General features: G+C 44.8%; 1 protein-coding gene across 1 annotated transcript; it reads left to right on the forward strand.

Annotated features, from left to right (window-relative positions):
- Positions 1-8,056: 8,056 nt before the first annotated feature.
- IL5 (interleukin 5) lies at positions 8,057-9,573 on the forward strand. The gene is made up of 4 exons (XM_045829889.1): positions 8,057-8,200; positions 8,397-8,429; positions 9,230-9,358; positions 9,466-9,573. The coding sequence occupies exons 1-4, from the start codon at positions 8,057-8,059 to the stop codon at positions 9,571-9,573; spliced, it is 414 nt and encodes a 137-aa protein (XP_045685845.1).
- Positions 9,574-25,636: the final 16,063 nt, after the last annotated feature.

Here is a 25,636-nt window from a genome sequence, read left to right on the forward strand (position 1 = left end):
TCTAAAAAATGAGAATATTGCTTTTTGGAAACCAACTAAATGGACGATATCACATGCGAAGATGTATAGCAAAATTACAAAGACAGTAGTGGAAGATATTAAAATGAAAAACAAAAACTTTGGACTACTGAGAAAAATGCAGGAAACACTCTCCAATCACATACTCCCAAGACAATCATTTATAGAACTTACTACATAAACAAAAATTTTACATCAAAGGATCCAAGTGGGGAAGGCCAGTGAAGTTTGTCTTGATGTACCAAGTAAGAAAATATGAAAGTGCCAGTTGTCACGGTGCATATTTTAAATTACCAATGGGACAAAACATGAAAATTGTACAGTAATGCCCTATGTGACTAAGCAGATGCAATAAAATGACACTAGATTAAAGGCCATTTTTTATTTTTATTTTTTCTTACTTTTTAACGTTTTCTTTTTTAATCAACACCAGAAAATTACTAGGAGAAACTAAAGTAATGAATGTTTAGCATCTCTATTTGGCTGTACTTCTCTCACACCATTTTTCTCATTGAGGCTTTCACAAAGTTTCTATATAAGACAATTCAAAATTGACTTTACTGATGAGTTCATTATTTTCATATTTATTTTCTGTGGCTGTCTGAAAGGAGATTCTCACAGTAGGGTTCCAACCATGTAAACAGTAAGGAAACTATGATTTATGCTCTTGCATGGTATTAACATAATGAAAGCTCATTTTTTTCAAAGTCAGGTTTACTGAAGCATAATTTTTTAAAAGATTTTATTTATTTACTGTAGAGAGCAGGGAAGGGAGGGAGAAAGAGAGGGAGAGAAACATCAGTTTGTGGTGCCTCTCGCACACCCCTTACTGGGGACCTGGCCCACAAGCCAGGCATGTGCCCTGACTTGGAATCAAACTGGCAACCTTCTGGTTCACAGGCCACACTCAATCCACCGAGCCACACCAGCCAGGAACCGAAGTTTAATTTATATACAGTAAAATTCATCCTTTCCTGTGTACAATTCCATGAGCTTTGACAAATGTAAACAGATGCATAACCACCAAGATAGCTTTTTCCTCACCACTGCTATTTAAATAAATACTTGGATACATACTTGAATGTCAGAAAGAAGAAAAAAGCAAACACTATATCTTCTTTTACTTACTACTCTAAGTTCCAGGTTGATGAAGATTTAGTTAGGTATTTCTGAAGGCAATAAAAGAAAACCCCAGAAATGTAATTACTCTCACTTTAAAAAAAAAAAAAAATCATACCCAGGATATGTTCATTGATCTTACAGAGAAAGGAAGAGATGGGGGGAGAGACAGAGACAGACATCGATTGTTTGCCTCCCGTAGGTGCCCCAACCAGAGGGATCAAACCTGCAACCTTTTGGTATCCCTGGCCAGGGCTTACCCTCACTTTTAAAGGAGAATTTTATGAACCAAAGTAATATGAAAAATTAGCAATGACCGAAACAACCAGACGTTATGTCTCCTGTGAACTTAACATGAAGTATCCAACTCTTACTCAGTTGTTTTTTTTTTAAGGTTAAACTTGAATCACACCTTTAACTTCTAGTTCACAGGAAGTAAGGAAGTAAGGATTAAACTAATAACAACATAAGGATGGAAAGGGCCAATCTGGAAGGTAGGGTGTGCTGCAAGGCACCAGCCCAGGTCCCCCTTGTCATTAAAAGAAGGAGATTTGAAAAGGCTTTTTTATTTTTTAGGACTGTTGCAAATTAAAAGAGATTTGAGTTACATGTCAGCCAGATGCAACACAGGGTCCTGGACCTGATCCTGGTTTGGGCTTAGAGATGTCAAGGGAATTTGGGGGGATACGTGGGGAAACTTTCTGAATATAGACTGGAAATTAAATGCTAAAAGAATTATTGTTAATTTCATTATATTAGATGTGATATTTTGCTATGTAAGAAAATGATCATCTTGGGGGTGCATATGGATGTGTTAATGGTCGTGTCATGCTTTCTGTCTTTTAAAATACTTCAGAAAAAATTATGAGTTGAAGGAAATAAATGGACATGATGAGGTAAATTCCCTTACAAAACTTTTCAACTTTGTAACAATAGGAAACTCTAAAACTAAAATGACTCCAGGAGGAAGGTGGAAAAGATTTGCAATAAAAATGATTAGTCCCTAAAATAAAAAGCACTAAAAAGGCAGATCAGTCAAGTTCCCAGTTCTCAGTAAAGTACTACTGAAAAATGTTTGGTTTCACTTATATTATACTCAGTGAAGTGGAAAATAAAAGCACCATGAGATACTATCTTGCACCTATTAATGAATCTCTTTATCCTCATAATACTTTCTTACATAAATTCTTTTTCTGGTGTTGGTATTGGTACATCAGCTTTATTTTGATTAATATTTATCCAGCCTATCTTTTTATCCCTCGATTTTTAACCTTTTAATGTCATTTTTCATTAAGTGTATCTCTTGAAAATAGATGAGATGATTTTAATACAATTTTATAGTATCTTCCTTTTCATAGGTGAGTTTAATCTGTTTTCAATTACTATGATTCTTGATAAATTTGGATGTATTTCTCTTACTTTTTTTTCTGTGCGTTTTCTTTACTTCTTTTTCTCCTTTCCTGGTTTCTGGATCCACTGGACTTCCTTTATTCTCATGTTTTATTCTACTGGTTTGGGACTTACACATTCGATTTCTGTTACTTTAGTGATTGCTTTTAAATTTTTTACATGCCTATTTTGAAATGTAAAGTTAGTGTCTTTAGCAACCTCCCAATGGTACAAGCACCGTAACATGCACCCATTCCGATCACTCCTTCCAGCTCCTACATTATCATTGCTTAGTGTCTTCATTCCTCATTGTCTTGAAATCCCCTAAATAAATTACTTTAAACCAGCATTGTTTATTTAGCTTCACCAACATATTTGTCAGTGTCTTTGATCACCACCACGTCTGACTTCACACCTTCCTTCAGGGTTCATTTCACTGATCCCTCTAGCAAAACCATCAAACCCTATTGCTAAAGGAGTCTGTCGCACAGGCTGATGTCAGGATTAAACAAAGTTGTTTTTATTTTTTTGAAAGTGCTTTCTAAATTGCAAAACACTGTAAAAATATAAGAGATTTATATTTTGTGCACAGAATATTTTCAGAGGGGTAATCTGGTAAAATGTAACAAAAGCTAAAAATGATCACACAAGTTCCTTAGAATAAGGAAATATTTTTAGAAATGATACAATTGTGGAATGCCAGAAACAACCCAAATGGTGAAGTAAATTGTGGTACATCAGTTTCATCCAATAGCAGGTAACCTTTAAAATAACAAGTGGATACATGAAGAAGTATTAGCAAACACAAAAAGATAAACACAAATTGCATGTGTTCATTGATTACAGATCCGTAAAGCTGTCTGTGTTAGTAAAGATTGGAAGAAGTCATCAAAAAAGTCTGAAAGCTCCTAGGCCAAGGGGAAGAAGTTTTGCGTTTATTTTCTTATAACCTTTATTCAATAAAAAATTATTTTAAGCATATGCTTGAGGATTGAAAGGATGGAGGTTAGAATAAGGTCAGAAAAGGAAAGAGATACTATCATTTTACATTTAGTCACCAAAAAAAATTTGGTGGCATCATGCCTAGGTGATTGATTAGAATCAGTTCATAGAAAAGTCATTTGACCTTAAATGACTACATGGTTAGTGAAAACCACAGTTATCAGTTTTTAAAAACAGGTTCCCAATTTGGAAGCCACGAGTAGAGACAAAGGTTTTAGGGCAAAAGGATGGATGTTACCCACTGATACACCTGTTCCACACTAATATAATTACTAATAATTCTTAATTCTGAATACTGGTTGCTAATTTCTATCTGTTCTCCTAAAATAATGTGGATTTCTAAAAATGTCATGGTAGTTCACATTGGCTTGGTTTCTAGCTGAGTCTTGAAGTTTTGCTCTTTTTTTTTTAGCAGCCCTGTCAAAGTTGTCTCTATTCCTTCACACTCCTTGAGTTTCCACGGTGCGCATATTAATTTGTTCAACCAATACAACCAAGTGCCTGCTTATTCATTCAGTTATTTATTCAACAAATATCAACTGAGTGCCTACAATAGGCTGGTCATTGAGAATGAAGAGATCAATTAAATTAAATCCTTATTCTCAAAGAGCTCACAGACTAGTGGCTAAGTCAAAAGGCCCCAGTCTATGACATTCATAGGGTACAAAGTCTCATAATAATCACAGTAAAACAATTACTAATTTTGTTCAACGTGCAATGCTTTTTAATAAAGCTTTTAAATAATTTTATAATTGCATTAAAGTTGCAAAAATATTATAGAGAGTTCCCATGCACCGTGCCCCAAATTTTCCCTGTTCACGTTAGTAGGACTCACTTGTCCCTTCTGAGGAGCCCACAATGGGTCAATACTAGACTCCACAGTTTCTTTGCAGAAGTGGGAGCTTAGTTTTACCTAGTGGCCTCTTTCTGTTCCTGGATCTTATCCAGGATATCACGTCACATTTAGTCATCCTGCCTCCTTAGGCTCCTCTGGTGGGCGACAATTCCTCAGACTTGCTGGTTTTTGATGACCATGACAATTTTAAGGAGTACTGGTCAGGCATTTTGTCCTTTGCTTTGGGTATGGGCAATGTTTTCCTCATGGTTCAACAGAGCGTGTGGGTTTGGGGGAGAAAGACCACAGAGATAAAATGCCATTCTTATCACATCATATCAAGGGTACGTGGTATTAATATGACTTAGCACTTTTGGTGTCGACCTTGGTCACCTGGCTGGGGTTTGACAGATTTCTCCATGGCAGAGTTATTCCTTTGACAATCCACTTTCCATACTGTCCTCTTTTAAATAAAGTTACCGTGCACCCCTCACTCAAGGTGGGTGATGCTCCACTTTCTGGAGAATGAAATATCTACCTAAATTAATTGGGACTCTTCTGCACAGGAGATTAAAAAACCATTAACTTTCGTTGGGAGTTTTACATTAATAAAGTACTTTCATACACATTATTTTATGGTCACTGCTCCAAGAGAGTTTGCAGTCAGGCTGGGGAGATCAGACTCAGAGAAGGAGAGCTAACAACCAATAGGAAATTGTAAGAAATATAATTGTGTACACCCATCTGCATAGCAGCGTTATTCCTAAGAGCCAAAGTGTGGAAGAAACACAAACAGCTGTTGAGGATGACTAGATAAACAAAATGTGGTATATTCATACAATGGAATATTCCTCTACCTTAAAAATTAAAGAAATTCTGTCACATGCTACGACATGGATGAACCTTGAAAACATTATGCTAAGGAAATAAACCAGTCACAAATAGATAAATACTATATGATTCCACTTACACGAGTTACCTAGAATAGTCAAATTCACAAAGACAGAGAGTAGATGCCTGGTTGCCATGACGAGGTGAAGGGGCACTAGGGAGTTCTAGTTTAAGGGGTAGACAGTTTCAGTTTTGCAAGAGGAAGAGAACTCTGAGGATGGACCACACTACACTGTGAGTGCACTTAACACCACTAACCTGTACAAATAAGATGGTGAAGATGTTGAGTTTTCTCATATGTATTTTACCACAACTTAAAACATTAACAAATATTTTGAATAGGTTTTTAAAAATTACTACTCCTCTAATAGGAGTCCACAGCTGTATTGTAAACCAGAGGCTGCAAAATGGCACCATGTATGGTTTTTAAAAATATGCATTGCCAAAATTTAAAAAGCAAGAGATTCTGTGTATAATCACAATTTCTGGCTTCTTTGAAAAATGGATGACCTGGCCACAGAAGGCCAAGGGTGTCACAGGGCAACAATCAGTGGGAGCTGAGTAGCACCTGCCACTTGTAGGCAGGTCGTAGGCGCTGCAGCTTCCCTTGGCCCCGCCACCTGTGTCGAGCTACACTTTGCTCATCTCACTCATTCTCGTGGTCAGTGAGTGTGACTCTCCTAACAGTAGTGAGTGGCTGGCAAGTTTTCTCCTGCTCAGTGAAGGCTAGTACAGTGGTACCTCAATCCTCCACCACCCAGCTTGCCCGCGCAGTCCTGTAATGGAAGTTAAAAACTCAGAACTTGGTGTGTTTGAGGTATTACAATCACAAGTCACTTGGCAGTTCCTCTGAAACCTTGTTCGAAGCCTGCACTTCCTCAGAGTAGCCCAAAGGAGTCCGAGAAGAACCAGAGCGAACACTCTCCTTGGAAATCCTCCAGGGAAAGGAGGCTCCTGCCAGAACCCATCTTTTGTTCTGGTGGCACATCTCCATCCACGCCTCCTGTGGTTCCTGCCTGACTCCTGAAGTGAGCCAGAATCTCCCGTGCAGTCTTAAGGAAAAGTCCTTTCAGGTGTTCAAGCCAGAGGTGTCTAACCAGGAACCCCAAACTTCAGCACACACAGAACATGGTGCAGGAGGCTGCCACTAGAGTCCCGCACCACTTTGTCGTCCCTGTGCAGAGTTCTGCTTACATGCATGCAGAAGGCATGTCTAGCTGCCAGCTACCTCTGTCTCCCCTATGAAACTGGGCCAGCTTTGGAAAAGGGTTCTACATCGCCATCTGTGTTTGGTACCATCTGTCCCAGATGCTCGAGATAGTCCTACAGTCAGGCTTCCAGGCCACACACCCAGAACCACTCTGGGATGCTCACTGAAACCTTCCATTAAAAGCAACTGGTTTATAGTGCCCTTATGGACCAAGGAAGTGTGTGGTTTAAAGGGCCTTCAATGGCTCCCTTCTGGGATTACTGGTCTGAGCCTAAGGAACACAAAAGCTGGTTCCCCGATCGTGTCTGGCCTGCCCAGGGTGCGAACAGACACCCCACCCTTGTCAGACAGGAAGGAGAGGCCATGCCAATATGGTATGTGGCTGTGAGGGATCCTTCCTGGTCACCTTTCCAGCATCCACATCCCTCTTACTGACATAGAGGACCCCATATTTCTTAGGTATGCCATTTGGGTGGGATGAAGCCAACCTCCAGCTCCAGGGAAAGCCAACCAGTAATATCCTATAATCCTGGCCACTGTTCAAAAGGGAGAGCATATGATCCCTTGTTGCAAGGAGGCTGAATTTGGGGACTTTTGATGGACCAGTCAGAACAGCACAGTTCGCTTTTTCCTGCTGCTCATGAACAGGATACGCGCAGGTCTGGGAGTTTTGGCATCATTTAGGACCACCGTAGGAGAGCTGCCTGAGAATGAAGTCATGTAACCGTTTGTTGCACAAGCTAGTAAAGTCCCTGTTTGGCTTCAATGAATTTGAGTTTGGTGTTTGGTTACTGACAACACAAAGGGTCCAAATCAAGACCCCAGTGCACCCAACCTGACCTACCTCTGGTTTGTTGGTCTCTGCTCTAATCACCATCTTCCCACCAATATTTTCAGCAACTTTTAAAGAAAATCAATCTAGCCCTGGCTGGTGTAGCTCACTGGATTGAGCGCAGGCCTATAAAGCAAAGGGTTGCTGGTTCGATTCCCAGTCAGGGCACACGCCTGGGTTGCAGGCGAGGTCCCCAGTAGGGGGTATGTGAGAGGCAACCACGCATTGATGTTTCTCTCCCTCTCTTTCTCCCTCCCTTCCCTTCCCTTTAAAAATAAATAAATAAAATCTTTAGACAAAAAAAAGAAAATCAGTCTAGCAACCACCGTGATTGAATTTAGTAAACCTGGAAAAAAAGTTCTCAATATTTGTGTATTTTAGCATAAAATTCTATTTAGTGGTTTATATCATACTTCTCTCTTTTTATGACTATCTTTTAAGAGGAAATTCAGTCTTCTGACTTTAAAAAATGCAAATGTGGGGCAATGACATATCAACCCAGAGGTTTTCTTTGGTACTAGAAAATGTTTTTGAAGGGGGAAAAACAGGGATTTTTATTATTAAAAGATAAAAATGAATTTTGTTTAAGATAGAAGGCATTGGAAACATTTGGTTTCATAATATGCCATTATTAGACAGTCTCTATCTGATGGATGGAAATTATTCATTTCCTCAAAGAGAGAGAGAATAAATTGGTTGGGGATACCATCTGAACAATGCACTTTCTTTGCCCACGGCAAGCGCTGCACATTTCAGAGCCATGAGAATGCTTCTGCACTTGAGTCTCCTAGCTTTTGGAGCTGCTTCTACGTGTGCTGCTGCCGTGCTGAGTCCCATGCAAAGGCTGGTGGCAGAGACCATGGCGCTGCTCTCCACTCACCAGGCTCTGCTGATAGGTGACGAGGTAACGTTACTTCCTGAGTGCTGTAGTCTGCAGAAGGCACCGGAGATCACTGGTGTGGCTAATGCTTAAAGATCTGTTATGAATAATGAAATTACAAGTGTGTGTAATAGACAACTGGTAACCATTTCACGGTCGTTTTATTCGGTCATGAATGCTTGAGTGCTTTGAGGGTGACTGTATTTCCTTTCCTTTTCAGAACCTGATGATCCCTACTCCTGGACATAAAGACGTAAGTTGAAGTCTGATTGTGAGAACAAGCAAATTGCATGCTTTAGGCTGTGAAGCAGTAGTTATCATCAGGACTGTTTTTATGTCCTGTATTCTGTTTTTACGTGTGGGGTGTGAATCTTTGTACTTGTAAATATCAAGAATGACTTTACCACAAGTAGAGAATATTCAACAAGCAGCTCAGGACCTTTGGGGAGGCTGTCAGATGAGAGGTGCCCCTTGGTACCCACTCGGCTCTGACCACTGGCAGCTTTCCTCACTTTAATGCCTTTTTGAAAGTGTGAGCCGCTCAGGGTAGTATCTTTAGAATCATACTCAGTACACATTGAAATATACAATGAGTGCTGTGTGTTAACATTCACCTCCACATTTGAAAAACAACCACGATGTGTGATGGAATGGCATGCATTTGCAGCGAGTCATGGTCACACTGAAATGTAAAATTGGTGACTTCATCAGTCTAAATAGAATAAGACGATCAGGTAGAACTATCAAAATAACCTCTGATGTAAGGTCAGTCAGTAATGTAGTTGTATTACGCTTCCTAAACATTTTATTTTTGGTTCAGTACTGAATTTTTATATCAGGAGTTTGCAAAACTCCTCAGGAAGGATATAAGCCATGCCTACTTTTAGAAATTCTATCGTGGTGCGAGTTGGTGCCGCCTCAGAGGGGAACAAGCAAACAACTCTTTGTAGATGGGAACTCACGTAAACACCACAAAACAAAGTCCAGCTGTTTGGGACAAATTTTTCCTACCTTGATTGGATTACTTATGTTTTTTAAACCTTCCTCATTCAGCACCAACTGTGCATTGAAGAAGTCTTCCGGGGGGTGGAGACACTGAAGAATCAGACCGCACAAGGGGACGCCGTGGAAAAACTCTTCCAAAACCTGTCTTCCATAAAAGAGTACATAGATGGCCAAAGGGTGAGCGGAAACATTTCGTGGGAATTTCAGTGTGTTTGTTTGGCTGTGCCTAGTTTTACAGGAATTGACAGGTTCCTACAATACCTCTTCTCTGCTCTTTTTCACAGAAAATTAAGTGTGAAGGGGAACGATGGAGAGTAAAAAAATTCCTGGAATACCTGCAGAGGTTTCTTGGTGTGATGAACACTGAGTGGCCAATGGAAAATGAAGACTAAACTGGCTTCTTGTAGCGAAGGGTTTTGGAGGAGGAGAAGGATGTTTTCTTACCATGAAGATGAGGGTCAGCCAAGGGTAGGGCCTTCGTGTTCAATGTAATTAAACTTCCAAGGCAAAGTATCAGTCATTTCAGGCATACTGCTACTTCACTACCTCATCTAGGCAGAAAGCACAAAAATAAAGTTTTCAAGATATATTTCAGATATAAGACTCTTGGAAGTATTTTCCTCCAGTCTGTTCCAGGCAAAATAGATGTACACTTTTATCTTATTTAATACAACATCCTATAAACATGTCCGTTAACTTAATATTATTTATGGAATGGTTAAGGATTTGGAAACTTAGTATTTATTTCATGTAATGCTATGTCCCAATAAAACAAAAAGAGACCACTCTCGTTCTGTTCTGCTGCTGGCCTTTTTCTTTCTGCCGAAGTGAGCACTGTGTGTGTGTGAGAACAGGCTGAGCGTGGAGAGGTTGCGTGTGTGCCGGCCGAGCGCTCCCGTCGTGCTGGCAGCAGAAGGCACAGGGTTGCTGGGCATGTGGACGTGGTGCAGCAGGACTTAGCAGGGGTATGGGCAGCAGGGACACTGGCAGGGGCTGAGGCTGGTCTCCTCTCCACAGTTTACCCAGAACCTAGGATGATGCAGGTTAAATGGTAGGTGATAAATGAATGAATGGATGAAGGAATGAATGCATAGACCTTCTAGGACTAGCCAAAAGAAATTAAAGTGAGTTTCAAGGCTCCCCTTGTGAGGAGGACAGTAGGACAGTGGTCCTAGATGAATAGGACAGTGTATGAATCTGAAACTAGGTCTCATCTCAGCCTATGAAAAGAATTCGGCGGGCCGATCCTACTTCTGGTTCAGGAAAAGATCCAGAAAGACCCTCTTTGTGGAGCCCAGAGCCCAGTGGCCTGGGGGAGCTGTTCTGCACCTCACCTGACACTGCGCCTAACAAAAGAGGCAGAGAGGTGCTGGCAGCCGGTTATGTCGGGGAGGCTGGGTTCTCAAGGTCCCCACCAACCTGTGTTCTGGCAGGCAGAGGAAAACTGGGCAGAACAACACTCTATCTGCCCGCTTATGACTCTCTGCACTACAAGTGGAGGTCTTTCAGCTTGCAAAAATTTCTCAGGGATCCAGAAAATACATTCTTTACAATATACTCAAGATTTTAAAGCTGAGACCCGGAGGTGAGACAAAGTAGCAAATAGTTCACTGTGCCACTGATTTCTTTGCTCCGTTACTGACCACAGGCCCTGCTCTGCGTGCTGGGACACCGTGTTGGCCTGTGCAGAAAGTCTTCCTGGGCGGAGCCACTGCCCTGGGCGTCGTCTGCGTGGATTGCCTGGGATGTGCTCAATTGCTCGTGTGGAGCAACCTCTCCTACTGTTTGTGGGTGCAGGAGAGGGGCCAGAGCAGTCTGCGAGGAACCCCAGGTGGGAGCACGCAAGTCCTTCTGTATAAGCAGGTGTTTCCCTTGGTGCACGAACTCAGACTCCCCCAGCCCAGGCCCCTCACCAGTGCTTCCACCAAACCCCACTGGTGCTGGAGCTGAGTCAATGAAAAGGTCAGCGCAGCCCAGCCGACTGCTCTAGAAGCTGACAGGAAACAGGAAACTCGACTTGTGCCAGGAGTGAATGCCAATCTAATTCAAACCAGCCAGTACTCATAGAGCCCCCTCACTTGCCAGGACTATTCTAAGGACTTGGACCCGTCAGTGAATACGACAGACCAAATTCCCTGCCCTTGTAGACTGACATTCTCTCTCAAAAAAGGTCATCTTCCCACTTCCTTGTCACAGTTCAATATAGTTCATGTGGGTTTAAGACGGGAATATCCTATCTGAAATCTCACTGATGAACTCTTACCAACCTGGCAGGTCTCAGAGAAGCTAAAAGCAATTGGGGCAGTATGCAACTATGAGAATGGAAGTTCTTAGATGTGTCAAGGATTTTGAAGGCAGGAACTACAATTCTCCAGCTGGTTCAATCTTCCCTGTAGAAGCAGAGCCATCTGGATGGTCGCTGGCCAGAGGGAGCAGGTTTCTGCCTCTCACCCAGGCGTGACTGCTTTGGGGGCCCTACGGGAAGAGGGATTTGGCAGCCTCCAAGTGACAGGAACACTTCTGGGAGTCTTGCTTTTCCTCCCCAAAGCTCATCCCAATAAGAGAGCATCTGTGTTCAGTCTATCTCAGTGATGACTGTTCTTTCCAGCAGGAGCGCAGGGTTGCCAGTGTGGGCCAGCAGGCTGGTCTTTGGGGGACCTCAGCAAAGAACACATCAAATAATGCACACAAAGCCAGAGTCACTCTTTGTCCGTCATCCTTATTCCCTGAAACCTGCCCTTGTTGCTCCTCCTCCTCCTTCCTTCTCCTCTTTTTCTGAGGACCCCCAGGGTGGCGCCTCCGACCCTCATTTCCTCCCTGTCACCTTTCTGACCAACTCTCGGACTTCTACCCTCCGTGCCTTCCCATCCAGCATTCAGCCTCTGAGTGTCTCTCCGACTCCCTGTCCAACCCCACTGCCTCCCGCCCAGACTCCGCCGTCACCAGCTCCCTGCTTCAGGCTCTCCCCATGTGTGTAAGTCAGGGCTGCTGATATAAAAAATACACTCGTGTCCCCATGTCACTCCTGTCCCCATGGGCAGGAGAACCTCTGGCTCAGTGCTACCTCAGGTCCAGCCTCCTTCATGGGTCACACTCGGCCCCCTCTAAGCCCTGCCAGAAATATTGGCATCTTTCACTTAACACTGTTTGCAGGAGCCTCGGTCCAATTCTTTTAAATGGGAACATTTCTAGTGCATTACATCTCAATTGAAAATCCTCAACCAATTTTCCAAAACATAAAACACAGTAAAGTGCCTGCGTATAAACGATAAGCTAATGTGTTAGGTTGTGAAATGCTTTTTGGCTTTTATATATTTATTTAGCAAACTGTGGTAAAAGGAGGGTGTAAAACATTTAGAGCAGTGCTCTCTGATCACCAGATCAGCAGCAGGACTGCTGGACTGCTTCGTCTCCTAACACGCTGTGTGTCCCCTCAGCTGCCCTCCAGAGCCTTTCCAATGGCCTTCTGTGAACTGTGCTGCGTTATCAATTACATTTGGAGTGAACTTAAAACTTTCTCTGTTGAGCTCCGTCCCATCACTTTGTTTAAAAAAAATGCATCAGGTTTGGGGGCCATGACTACAATATTTTCCTGTGTAAATCCTGGTCGACAGGCTTGTGTCGGAAGACACGGATTCTATATGCCCCATGGAGAAGTGTTCTGTGGGGAAAATACTCGTCACGGAGATGCTCCGTAGGGAGTGCTAGGGGTCATTCTTCCCGAAACACCGCGTGATCTGCACATCCGTGTGCCTCGGCGCACACTGACCTGGCACAGCCACCTTCCCCAGACAGGGGGCGTGGAGCTGCCCCTGAGGTGTTCTCGCTCGCTTCCCTCCCTTGGCTCCCACAGTCCAGCTCACGTGTGTCCTCCTTCCTCCTTTCCCTGCCAGCCCGGCAGTATCAGCAGTATTGGCTGCTCCTTTCTGAGTGCCCTGCATTACTTTGAATGTTTCCCTATCAGAGCTCTTGTTTTTGTCTGGCGGTGTTTGCAGGTACAACTTATGCATCTCTGCACATGAATCAGCCTGAGTAGTCCAGGTGGTGCTGCAGTGACTGGTCCCCGGGACCCCAGGGGTGGGACGCAACATAGTGTGTTCCTAATCACACCAAGTCAACTGTGGGTGTGGGGCCAGGCAGCCTTGATGGTGCTTTTGCAATTCCCTCAGCAGAAAACAAGAGTCAGGGAAAATCACACATCTGTCCTTAAATACTTCCACTTGCATCATGTTAGTTAGAGTGATGACACGCCCATGTGCCCGGGAAGAGAAGACAGTCAGGACCCCTGAAGAGCAGCACTAATATCTAACACCACAGACCCTCAGCCAGTGTGCACAGAGTCCAGGACTTCGCCGAGGAAGAGGAGCAGACTGCCACTTGCTGACTACCTGCTCTGGGGTAGGGTTTTCCTAGACACTTCATGTCAGTATCTTAATTAATTTTCATCACCAGACAATGTGAGATAACATTTCTTTTTTATGATATGGAATCAAAGGCTCAGAGAGTTTAAATTACTAGCCAAGGTCACAGAGTTACTACAATGGGATTCGAACCCTGCTACATCTCATTCCAAAACTCCTGTAATTTATGAAGGAGACTTATTCTCTTGGCCTTAGGAGATCAGTGAAGTAGGTACAATGGCTGACCAGCACACCCAAGACAGCTAATGGTGGTGTCCCCAGCACAGTAAGTGGCACGTAAGAGTCTGCAGGAGAAGAAACGAGGGAGGGCAGGGGTGGGTGAACATACAAGGTACTTGTCTATAGAATTCACCAGAGTGTGAGGTCCATGTCTTCCACACTGTCCACCTGACTAGTGAGTAAGGAGAGGAGGTGACACTGGAAACTAATATAACATTGCATGTCAAATGTAATTGAAAAATGGGAAAAAAATTTTTTTAAAGAAGAGGAAGTTAATCCAAGTTCATATAACTAAACCTGCAGAGACAGGAAACTCATTCATTTCCCCCATCGTCACTGTCCCCATATTTTACTCAGCTCTGTAGCCAGTGCTGTAGTGGTTACCAGGAGCCAAGAAAGCTTGCTGTCCGTGAGAACAGACCCCGAGCCTTTCTGAAACAAGCCAGTGAGAGCCAACTTTGTAACTGACACCTCCATCGTGAAATGCCCAGGTCCGTGGCAACTATACTGATAGCTGGTTCCCACTACATTGGACCATTCTCATGTCTTTGAATGAAATGTCAGTCCTACTAAACCAGCAGCCAAGTGGTACACCACGGGGACTCGGGCAACCTGGGCAGGTGCTTGTTAGGCAATCTTCCTCCCAACAGTTTTTCCCAGAGTCACGTACAGAAGCCAAAAAAAGTTCCATGTGACTAGCTACCTCTGAGCAGAGAAGTCAATGCACAGAGCCTGGAAACGGCCCCACTCCCTTCCTTCCTCTCAATACAATGCCAGACTTGCTCCTAGATGAGGTCGGCCCAGCCGCTGGCAAACACGCGCCAGGAGGAAATGGTCCAGGCACCTCTGAGATCTGAGCAAACACCAAGACGGAGCCTTTGGCCTTGGCCACTCACACTCGGGGAAGACCCCACCCCTCTCGCCATGGCATAACCCCAAAACTTCTTTCAGGGCCTTCAAGAGCAAATTGTCTAGCCCAGCCCAGTCCTGCTTCATTGACCAACTAGCCGGTGACGGAAGGGCTGAAGTTCAGTTTGCATTGCATTCACTTGCTAATCTGCCATGACAGCCATGACAAGAAAACTGCCAACTGGGGGACTTTAAAAACAAAAATGAACCTTCCCACGGTTCTGGAGGTGGAGATTCCATGATCAAGGTGTCCGCAGGGCCGGCTTCTCTGCTGTCCATCTCCTTGGCTTGCAGATGGCTGCTTTGTGGGGTCCTCACGTGGTCTGCCCTCTGCGTGTGTGTGTGTGTGTGTGTGTGTGTGTGGCCCTGGAATCTCTCTGTAAGGATTAATCTCCCCTTCTTATCAAGGACACCAGTCAGAGGAGATTAGGGCCCACCCTCGGGGCCACATGACAACTCACCTCTTTAAAAGTCCTATTTCCAAAACAGTCACCTTCTGAGGGCTAGGGCTTCAACCTACGGATTTCGGGAGAACACAATTCCATCCATGCCAGGCACTAAAAGGAAACCTTTTCCTCTGGTGCCTGGGATGACACAGGGGTCCACCTCCATGAGGGGCAGACAGGCCACGTTTCTGTCCCCCCCCCCCCGCCCCCGGTTCAGGAACACACAGAAGGGAGGAACAGTGGGCAGAAAATGAAGCACCAGCACACATGTGGAAAACCAACGCAGGAGACCCAGGGCTTTTCTGACGTGGTGCAGTGTGGACGTTCGCTCGGAACGGCCTCTGCAGGAGCTCAGAGGCAGGGCAGACAGACCCCACACCACGCGGTGCGAGCCCAGTCCTGCAGCCAGCAGCTTCACCCCTCTGTGGGCCACAGAGTGCAGAGCTCTAAGAGCAGCCGGGAGGAAGAGCTAGATGGCCGACAAAGGAGATCCAACAAGACGAGAGCAGAGCTCTCAACGGCAAGACGTGGAAGACAAATGACAGCAGAATTCTATTTTCAACATGCTCTGGGGAGAAGCTGATTAACCTAGAATTCTGTGAACAGTAAACACTTCTTTCAAGAATAAGGATGACCTGGAAATGTTTTTTTAAAGATAGATCTGGTTTTTTTTAGAGCAGTTTTGGGTTCACAGCAAAACTGAGCAGAAAGCCCAGAGTTTTCAGATGCCTCCGATGTCACACGGGCACAGACTCCCCACCATCAACACCTGGGTATGTGTGTTGTAGTCTAAAAACCTACCCTGACATGTCATTGTCACCCACTAATGTCATTGTCACATTAGGGTTCACTCTTGCTGTTGTACACTCTATGGGTTTTTCTACATGTGTTCACCAATATAGTATCATATGGGATGGTTTCACTGCCTTAAAAATTCCCTGTGCTCCACCCTTTCATCCCACCTCCCCCCCAACCCCTGGAAACCACTAATATTTTTACTGCCTCTATAGTTTTGCCTTTTCCAAATGTCATATCATTGGACTCATACAGTAGGTAGTCTTTTCAGATTGGCTTCCTCATTGTATTTACCTAGTAATATGCATGTAAGATTCCTCTGTTGTCATGGCTTGATAGCTCATGTCCTTTTAGCCCTGAGTGATATTCCATTGGGGATGTATCACAGTTTATTCATTCACCTCCCGCTGCAGGCCATCATGGTTGTTCCCATGTTTGGCAATTATAAATAAAGGTGAGATCAACATTCTTGTGCAGGTTTGTGTGTGTGGCTATAAGTTATTAATTTATTTGTGTCAATACCAAAAAGCATGATTATTGGGTCACATGGTAAGAGCATGTCTATTTTTATAAAAGACTGTCAGAGTGTCTTCCACAGTGGCTGTCCCACTTGCAGTTCCACCTGCGCGAAGGCGGTTCCTCCTGCTCCACACGCTCACCAGCATGTGGTGTCGTCAGTGTTTTGGGTTCGGTTGTGCTGATAGGTATGTAGTGAGTGGTATCTCATGGCTTGAACTTGAAGTTCCGTAAAGACATATGATGTGGAGCAGCTTTTCACATGCTTGTTTGCATATGTATATCTTCTTCGGGGAGGTGTCCATATCTTGTGCCCATTTTTTAAGTCAGCTGAAAACATTTTAAGGTAAGTAAAAGAGAGCTCATTACCAATAAGCTCTCACTAAAAGGGCTTTGCTAGATTGTACTCGCGAAGGAGATGAATCATCTCGGAAGGAATGCAAGAAGGAATTACACAGTTACTGCTTTGTACAGGATGATGTTATCTTCCTCCAGAAATGATTTACTTTTCTTCTAGAACTCAATTAGTGTAAGAACAGGTCATCTCAATTGAGTCTGAGAATCAGCTGATGGAAAACTGGGTTTGGTGTTAAAAGGCCGGTCTGTTTGAAGTTGGTTCTTCCTCTCAGAGTCAAACTCTTCAGGGGCCCCCGTGGAAAGCCCCTCCTAGCTGGGGGCCCTGAGCTCCCATTTTTGTTCCCCTCTACCCACGAGACTGCCCCAAACTCTGCTGCATCCAGTCCCTCGGCCTAAGCTCTTCTCTCGGCTTCTCAAGCTCTCAACCACAGCTCTCCCATCTGTATATGTTCCAGGGCAAAAAGCTAAGCCAACTGTCAGGCTTGCTTCTACGCTTTCCTTCCAAGAACTTGGACTCTTAGGTTTTCACCGCCATGTTAGCTCTCCAATTCTTTCGAGCAGTTTAAAAACGACTTGACAAGCTTTCCTTCTCATTCTGAACTGCAGGGCTAGGCTCATCCGTATCAGCTGTCCAGCCACAGCCCGACTTCAGCTGTCCTGGTTTCTGCAGAGGCCAGAAGGGCAAGTTGAAGGGGAGTGTGAAAGGGACTGGCACTGTTGCCCGTTCAAGTGTTTTGTGCTGACAGTCATCCAGAAGTGGAGTACTGTGTTGTACATCGCCTGTGACTGACCTTCTCGATCCGGACTGGCATAACTTCAAGGCCTTCCACTTGACTCTCACTTCATAGATCCCAGAGCCCCTGTGAAAGTTCTCCCAGGTGCTGGGAGTATTTATCCTAGGTATAAGGAATGAGAAAAATAGTCACGGGGTGTAAAAAAGACTTATGCCACAGCTCCATTTATTATTCACCCTCCGTAAGTTCCATTCTGACCAGAACATCGCGGAGTCATTCAGGTTTGCTGGGTGCCGGTGTCAGCCCAGACCTCGTGTGCGCCCGTTTTGGAAAGTCTGGGCATTTCCTTTACCAGTGCGAGGTTATTCTGATGATGACTCAGTCTTTTTAGTAACGAACTGCGGAAGGTTTATTGCAAGCACATGAGGCGGGATTGTAGGGGCCTCCTGTTGAATGAATGGAGACTGAACTTAGGAACTGCCTTAGACATGGGAAGTCAAGAAAGGGCCTGGTTTTCCCCTGTGGTGGCTGACATCAGGCCTCTGCCCACAAGCTCTTGATTCTATCTGACTACATGCCCACTGAGCAGCAAGGCTGATTGATTGATTATCCACCTCTCCTGCCTCTAGGAATGCTTTAACGTCTTAACCACTATGGATCCCTGAGAGTCAAAGATAAGGCACCCTGATTGCTATTAGATTCTTGCTGCTCTATGTTTTTTTCTTTTACTTTTTACTGAATTTATTGGAGTGACACTGGTTAATAAAATTATATAGGTTCAGAGGTACAACTGTATGACACATCATCTGCATATTGTATCGTGTGCTCGCCACCCCGAGTCAAGTCTCCTTCCCTCACCATTTATCCCCCCATACCCTCTTCTCAGGTTTTGACTCTCAAATGTTCCTAACCGAGGTCTTGTGGTCCCACCCTTTCCTGACGGCGACACAGAAGAGTGTCAAAGGTGCACAACTCGCATCCTCTGAAGCTCTGCAGAGACCGGCATGTGACCGGACTGTGAGCCGTTTTCAGCTCAGACTGCCCTGCGGCTGCAAGAGTTAAGGAGGGGCCTCCTTTAGCATTGCTGCGGACATCTTTCAGCGTCCAGAGCAAATCTTAACTTGCCATCAGGCTGTCCCAAGCCTCTCGCTGTCTTTAGTAAGCTCTCCAGTACTGTCAAAAGAGTCACCGCACTCCACAATCCGTGTAATGGACATGATTCTCACACATCCCAGCCACTCCATCTTCCATTGTCTTCCTCTCCATCCAAAGTCACCAGAGCTAAAAGCTTAAGAAATGGAAAAGCCACCAAATGCTAGACATTATTGCCAACCTACTTATCCCCAGTAACAGGTTTTTGTTATTTTAGAGAGGCAAGCAATCCAACTATAAAATTTTATTCCAAGGGTATGTTACATGGGATGCCAAATGCCATCGGTCTCCTCAGGAAGCAAGAGCCTGCAGCAAGGATTAAAGGGCTGGCAATTTATCTGGGAGTTGTAAGCCTAGGTTGGTGAGGGTAAGGAAAAAAGGGAGGTGAGACAAGAAAGATGTGCAGCAAGTGACGTGATACATCCAGGTGGAGTGACACATCACTGTGCCGGCCACAGTGTCACACCAAGGCACGAAGCCCCTCAGCAGGTATGTTGGTTTATTATAGGGAATTTCTCCAGAAGTGTTGAAAGGAAAAAGTATGCCTTACCACAGCAGAGAAAGGGCAAAGGAGAGGGAAATTTGTACACCAGCCTCCCTTTCCCTCTCAAATCCCATTGGTCAAGGTTTTCTCCACAGGAGCTTTCCTCCCTGACCGTCCGAACTGCGTCACCTGGCCCTGGGCAGCCACAGGAGGGGCCAGGCCCCATTCCACAGGACACAGCATTTCACCCACAGCCAGAAGCGAAGGGGCGACTTGGTGTGGGTGGCAGTGGAGGCATCTGAGAAGGCACAGAAATTTGGGGCCAATGCCAGTGAAAATTATAAAAACTGATGTAAGAAGATAGAAAATCTGAAGGGTTTAGGACCATTAAAGAAATGGAATTAGTTGTTTTAAAAAATCTCCCTACAAAGAATATACAAAGGCCAGTTTTACAGGTGGGTCCTCCCAAACCTTCAAGTCAGAGTAATGCCAAGCATAAACTCCTCCAGAAAATAGACAAAGTGGAGTATTTCCCAGCTGTTCCTGTGAAGCTAAAATATACTCTAGTAAACTCAGAGGGTGACAGTATTAGAAAATTATGATCTTATATACGATCACGAACATGGACACGAAAATTGGGAACAAAATGCTCTGAGTCCAAAACCAGCACATGTAAAAGGTTATTGCATAGTAATGAAGTTCAGTTTATTCCAGGAATTCAGGATGCAGCACTAGAACATTCATTTATTGCTTGATCAATTTTAGAGAGAGACAAGAAGGAAGCGAAAGAGAGAGAAACTTCGATTTTGCTGCTCCACCCGTCTGTGCACTCACTGGTTGCTTCTCGTGAGTGCCTAGACCAGAGATAGAACCCACAGGCTTGGTGTATCAGGACGATGCTCCAACCAACTGAGCTACCTGGTAGGGGCTGAAAATTCCTTAATGTCATTTACCACATTAACCAATTAAAGAAAGAAATCACACATCAATGCACAAAAAGAGCATTATTGAAACTTAATATCCTCCCTGGCTGGTATGGCTCAGTGGATTGAGTGCCAGCCTATGAACCAAAGGGTTGCCGGTTCAGTTCCCAGTCAGGGTACATTCCTGGGTTTCGGGCCAGGTCTCCAGTAGGGGGCGTGCAAGAGGCAACCACACATTAATGTTTCTCTCCCTCTCTCCCTCCCTTCCTCTTTCTCTATAAATAAATAAGGAAGTAAGGAAGTAAGTAAATAAATAAATAAAATCTTTAAAAAAAGTAATATCCACTTACCAAAACTACTTTTAGCAAAGTTCAAACAGAAGGGAACACTAATCTGATAAGCTTACAACAAATACTGTGCTCAGTGGTGTGATATGTTAAGTATCCCTTTCAAAGCAGGGCAGCACAGGACCCCTGCAGGAATGCTGTGTGCCCCGCACAGGCCCACGGAGCCCCGCAAGCATCAGAGACATCACGGGTTTCCATCCATGTTGTGACAACTTCCCACCGGATGGAAATCAAGTGTCTTGAGGAAGAGGCTTCTGTTTGCACAAAGGCTTGCTATGGGCTAGTGGTGGCCCTGGATACTATTAACTCCACTTCTGTTAAAAACTGTGACTTGAGGTCCTGACTTCACAAGAAAACACAAGCAGAACTACTTAGTATGAGGATCATATTGCAAGAAACAAAATTCGTATATTCATATAGCACATATAATGCATATATATGCAGATGATACAATATGACAAAAATAAAACCCAAAAGAATGTAGAGCCAGTCAAATAATTGAAAGGAAACAGTTTGTTTAACAAATTGCTGGATCACATACAAAATCGATTACACGTATCACCAACAAATAGCAATGTAATTTTAAGGACATTTATAATACTTACCAAAAATGAAGTGCCAAAGAATAAATCTCAGAAAAAATGGGAAAGAACTTAAAACTTTATTGAAAGACAGTAAAAAGGACCTTAACAAAGGCAGAGACCTCCCGCACTAAGCGCACGGACTGGGACACCGATACCGTAGCTTGGAAACTGATCCATAAATTCAGTGTAGCTCCAATGAACGCCCCAGCAACCGGTGGGGGGAGGGGCTTACTAAAACGCACACGAAGAGCGAGGGTGCACGCACGGCCAGCACAACGCTGAAGAAGATGGGAGCGAAGAAGACGCCCACTGGGTGTCAGGCTTCAGTGATCCGGTCAGCGTGGTGTTGGCGTGGGGGAGAGCAGTGACTCTCGGCAGAGGGTGCTGCCCTGGCCCCGGGGAACGTTCGAACGTTCGGCAGGTTTCTGTTGCCACAGCTAAAGAGGAAGGAGGGGATGCTCTCGTCATCGGGGGCAGAGCCCAGGGATGCCACTGAACTATACCCAGGACAGCCCCTACGACAAAGAATTATCCCATTTAAAATGGCACTAGTGCCAAGGTTGAGGATCCGGGGGTAGAGATAGACTAATTAAAAAACTAATTAAAGAAAGGAAGAAAATATGACCTTGGAGTGAGCATATCCAGCTGGAAACAGCTGGTACACGCATATTGGATAACTTCAGGAGAGGTTTTTTGAAAAAGGGACCGTTACAAAAGTGAGAACAGGGCATAGAGAAACCTCGAGGGAAAGTGCAGCCCCCTGGGGGTGATAGGAGCTGTAACAGGACAGGGAACAGCTACCAAAACCCAGAGGCTCAGAGGGCTGTGCAGAGAGGGCCCACAGGCAGGAGGGGGGATCTTCAGTCAAGGGACACAGCCGACCTGCAGCAACTTTGCAAGGAGAGAACTGAGAGGACAAACTCCCTGACTTGACTGACCTTCGATTGCGTGTCACCGCTCCTCACGGCCAAACCTGTGGGGAGCCCTGACCAAGGAAGTCGTGAATTCAGCCCAGACAGGTCTGCCTCCCCTCCCGGGGCCCAGGGAAGGCTAGAGAAGGGCCGGGAGCAGATCTGAAGGCGCAAACAGGAGCTCTCCAGCCAAAGGGAAGGATTTCATAAATAAACCACCCAAATTGCTGAGGCAATTTAATATTCATCAAATTTACTATATGAAGAATAAAAAGGCACAAACTAGGACAAATATATATCACTTTAAATGACAAAGGAGTAGTTTCCAGAATGTGTAACAAAATCCTCTTTATCAATAGGAAAAAGATAACCCACTAGAAAAGTTTTTCAAAAGGTAAATGACATGAATAAGCATTTCTCAGAACAGGAAACACAGATGGCCAATAAACATATAAAGAGATGTTCAGCCTTGTTAGTAGTCAGGGAAATGCAAAACTGAACCACAGTGAGATAACATTTTACACCCACCAGACAGGCAAAAATTAAAAAGGCAGATATCACAAGTCTTGCCCGGGCTGTGAAGTAAAAGGAATTCTCCTACTCGGGGCAGTAAACGGGCACTTCTGACACTCGGTGCCTAGTGACACCGAGGGTGCGTGCACTCGGTGACCCAGAGTCTCACCCTGGAGTGCATTGTAAAGAAGCTCTTGCGCAGGTGCATCAGAAGTCCAAGCAAATATGTTCCTCATGGCACTGGTTTTAAAAATAACCTTTTCGCAATATGGAATGTAAATTGAAGCAGGAGAACATTAAAAAATAACATTTTTATTTTAGAATGATCTTTGATTTACAGAAAAAAATGCGACGAAAGTACAGAAAGTCCTCATGTACTCCACATCCATTTCCCTCTGATAGTACATGTTGTATTTGTACTGTACATTTTCACATTAATGAATCTCAGGTCCTTTTTCTCTTTATCTTTACCTGAGGATATTTTTATTGATTTTTAGAGAGAGAGGAAGGGAGAGAGAAAGAGAGAGGGTGAGAGAGAGAGAGAAGCATCAGTCGGTTCCTTCTGTATGTGACCCACAACCGGGGCTCAAACCTGAACCCAGGTAGGCACCCTGACCAGAGATCGAACCCTCAGCCATTCAGTGCATGGGGCGACACTCTGGCCACAGCTTCATGTCCTTTTTAAAAAAAATTATTATTTTAATAGCTAAAACTGAAAAAAAAAACCCTATGTATCAGTATGAAATAGATACATAAATCCTGGCTTATTATTCATTCACTGGATTATAGTAAGTAAGGTCGATACAGTAGCGTAAATGAATGCACAGGGTCAGCATGCACGAGTCTGAGAAGATTTTGTTGAGCAACGAAAGCTCGCCTGAAACACCTCCAACATGAGTCCATTTATAAAATGGTAAAAAATAGACAAAATAAAATACAGAATTTGAGGATATTCACATATTCGATAGAACTTAAAAATAGCAAAGAAATGATTAACCACAACAACGGAGGTGGTGGCCACCTCTGGTGGGGAGGGGCCGATGCTATGAAACACATACCTCCCGGGGACAGGGCGGTGGGCACATGGATTTTTATTTTGTTATGTTTTAAACTCTGCACGTAGGTCATATTTTTTTGTGTGTCTGTATGTTTCATAGTAATAATTTAGAAAACTCTGCCCTGGCTGGTGTAACTCAGTGGATTGAGCATGGGTGGGCTATGGACCAAAGTGTTGCTGGTTCGATTCCCAGTCAGGGCACATGCCTGGGTTGCAGGCAGGTCCCCAGGAGGGGCACGTGAGAGATAGCCACACCTTGATATTTCTCTCCATCTCTTTCTCCTTCCCTTCCCCTCCCTCTAAAAATGAATATATCTATATATCTATATATCTATATATCTATGAACTCTTATCCCCTTGCTGTTTTTTCTCCCTAAGGCATATTTTCCACACAGTCCTCATCCTCCGGCGTGAGGCGGAAGGTGACGCATTAGAGCGAACAGGAACCCAGCCCTCTGGGCCCAAACCAAAGAAATGTGACCATGTCTTCTCTTATCGTTCTTTCAAACCCCAGCACACATCATGGTTTTTCCTGTTTCTCAGAAGCTAAGAAAATGCTGACATAATGTAATGAGTGGAAGTGAGGCTGCTCACACAGATCCGCACAGAGCCCTGGGCATCACCCCAGCTGCGGTCGGAGCAAAGGCCAAACCCAGGCCCTTCGTCAGGGAATGACCCTAAGTTTGAAGCATCATGGAGCAGGTGACTCTCGCCATGAAAGCAAGTGAGGCCACCGTCGTCTGCCCCAAAATATGTCTTCCGCAACAGTGAGAGGCAACTTCTCAGCCCGTCCCTCTCTGCCGGGGAATGCTGGGCTCCAGGCACAGGACTCCAGCTAGGGGCTGGGAAAGTCTGCCACCGCTGGGGCACTCCGATGCCTCCACCTCGGCTCTCCCTTGTATGTTCACTCAGTTGTCCGCCCACTCACCCAGCAAATGCTCTCGGAGCACCTGCCACGGCATGTGCTGGGCGCAGCTCTAAGCCCCGCAACCCATCAGGGAGCAGGGCACAGCCCTGTTCCGGCAGCATCATGCCCAGACAACAAACAAACAAAACCACAACAAACTGTGCTGAGTGCCATCCAGGAAAGACAGACAAAGGTAGAAGTAAAATAACCCAATGTCAAGGTGTGAGCCCGAAAGTCAGGCAGCCTGTGTTCCTGTTCTGCCTGTAGCACCTATACTCCAGGCAAGGTAACTGGCCTTTCTAGGCCTCTGTTTCCCTTTTTATAAATTGGAAGTGATGAGCAAACCTACTGAATAGAACATTTATCCTTTTTTAAAAGATTTATTGAGCACCTCTATATGCCAGCACTAAGGATTAGCCCTGAAGATGACAGGCAAGGTCTTGACCTCAAGCCGCTTACATCATAGCGAGGGGAGAGTCACTTGGATAAGCAAAGGCCATTTCTGATAGCGGTAAGGATGGGGGCTGAGGTGGCAGAGTGAGACGTGGGAGGTCACTGCTGAGAAGCCAGGGCCTCCTGAGATGTCAGGGAATTCCTCTCTGAGAAGGAGACGTGTTAGAGCTAAATGATGAGAAGGAGCCAGACATGAAAAAGTCGGGGGAGAGAGAGAGCTAAGCAGAGGGAATTAGTAAGAGCGAAAGTCCTGAAGGGGAATGAACTTGGGGTGGTTGATGACTAGCAGGAATACATTCACATTAGGAAAAGCGTTCCCCCGCTTTGAGTTCCATTCTCTCTAAGGTGGTAGGGCTCCCTGGACCTGGGGTTCCCCCTCCCCCTGCTGCCTCCTGGCCCTGGAGCCCTCTCCCGGAACTCAGATGCACACTGGGACCCCCAGGCTCCTGAGACCTGGGTGAGAAGACCCAAAGTCCCCTTTGCCCAACTGTCAGTCCAAAGCCTTTGCCAAGGTGCCTGTAAGATCCCAGGGGCTGGTGTTCGCAGGACCACCACTGGGTCCCTGCTCCTCGTGCTCTCTGTGGAGTTGGTTCATCTGGAACATTCTACAGGAGTGCTGCTCCTGTTCTGCAGCTGACAGAATGCAGCCCTTTCCACTGAGTGCTGCTCTCATAGTGAAGCTGACCAGCCACCCAGATGGGGCAGAAGCAGCCTCAAACTGAGCACT

The sequence above is a fragment of the Phyllostomus hastatus genome, unplaced genomic scaffold, assembly GCF_019186645.2.
Source record: "Phyllostomus hastatus isolate PE091 unplaced genomic scaffold, TTU_PhHast_1.1 phas_contig_150, whole genome shotgun sequence".
In the NCBI taxonomy this organism is placed as follows: domain Eukaryota; kingdom Metazoa; phylum Chordata; class Mammalia; order Chiroptera; family Phyllostomidae; genus Phyllostomus; species Phyllostomus hastatus.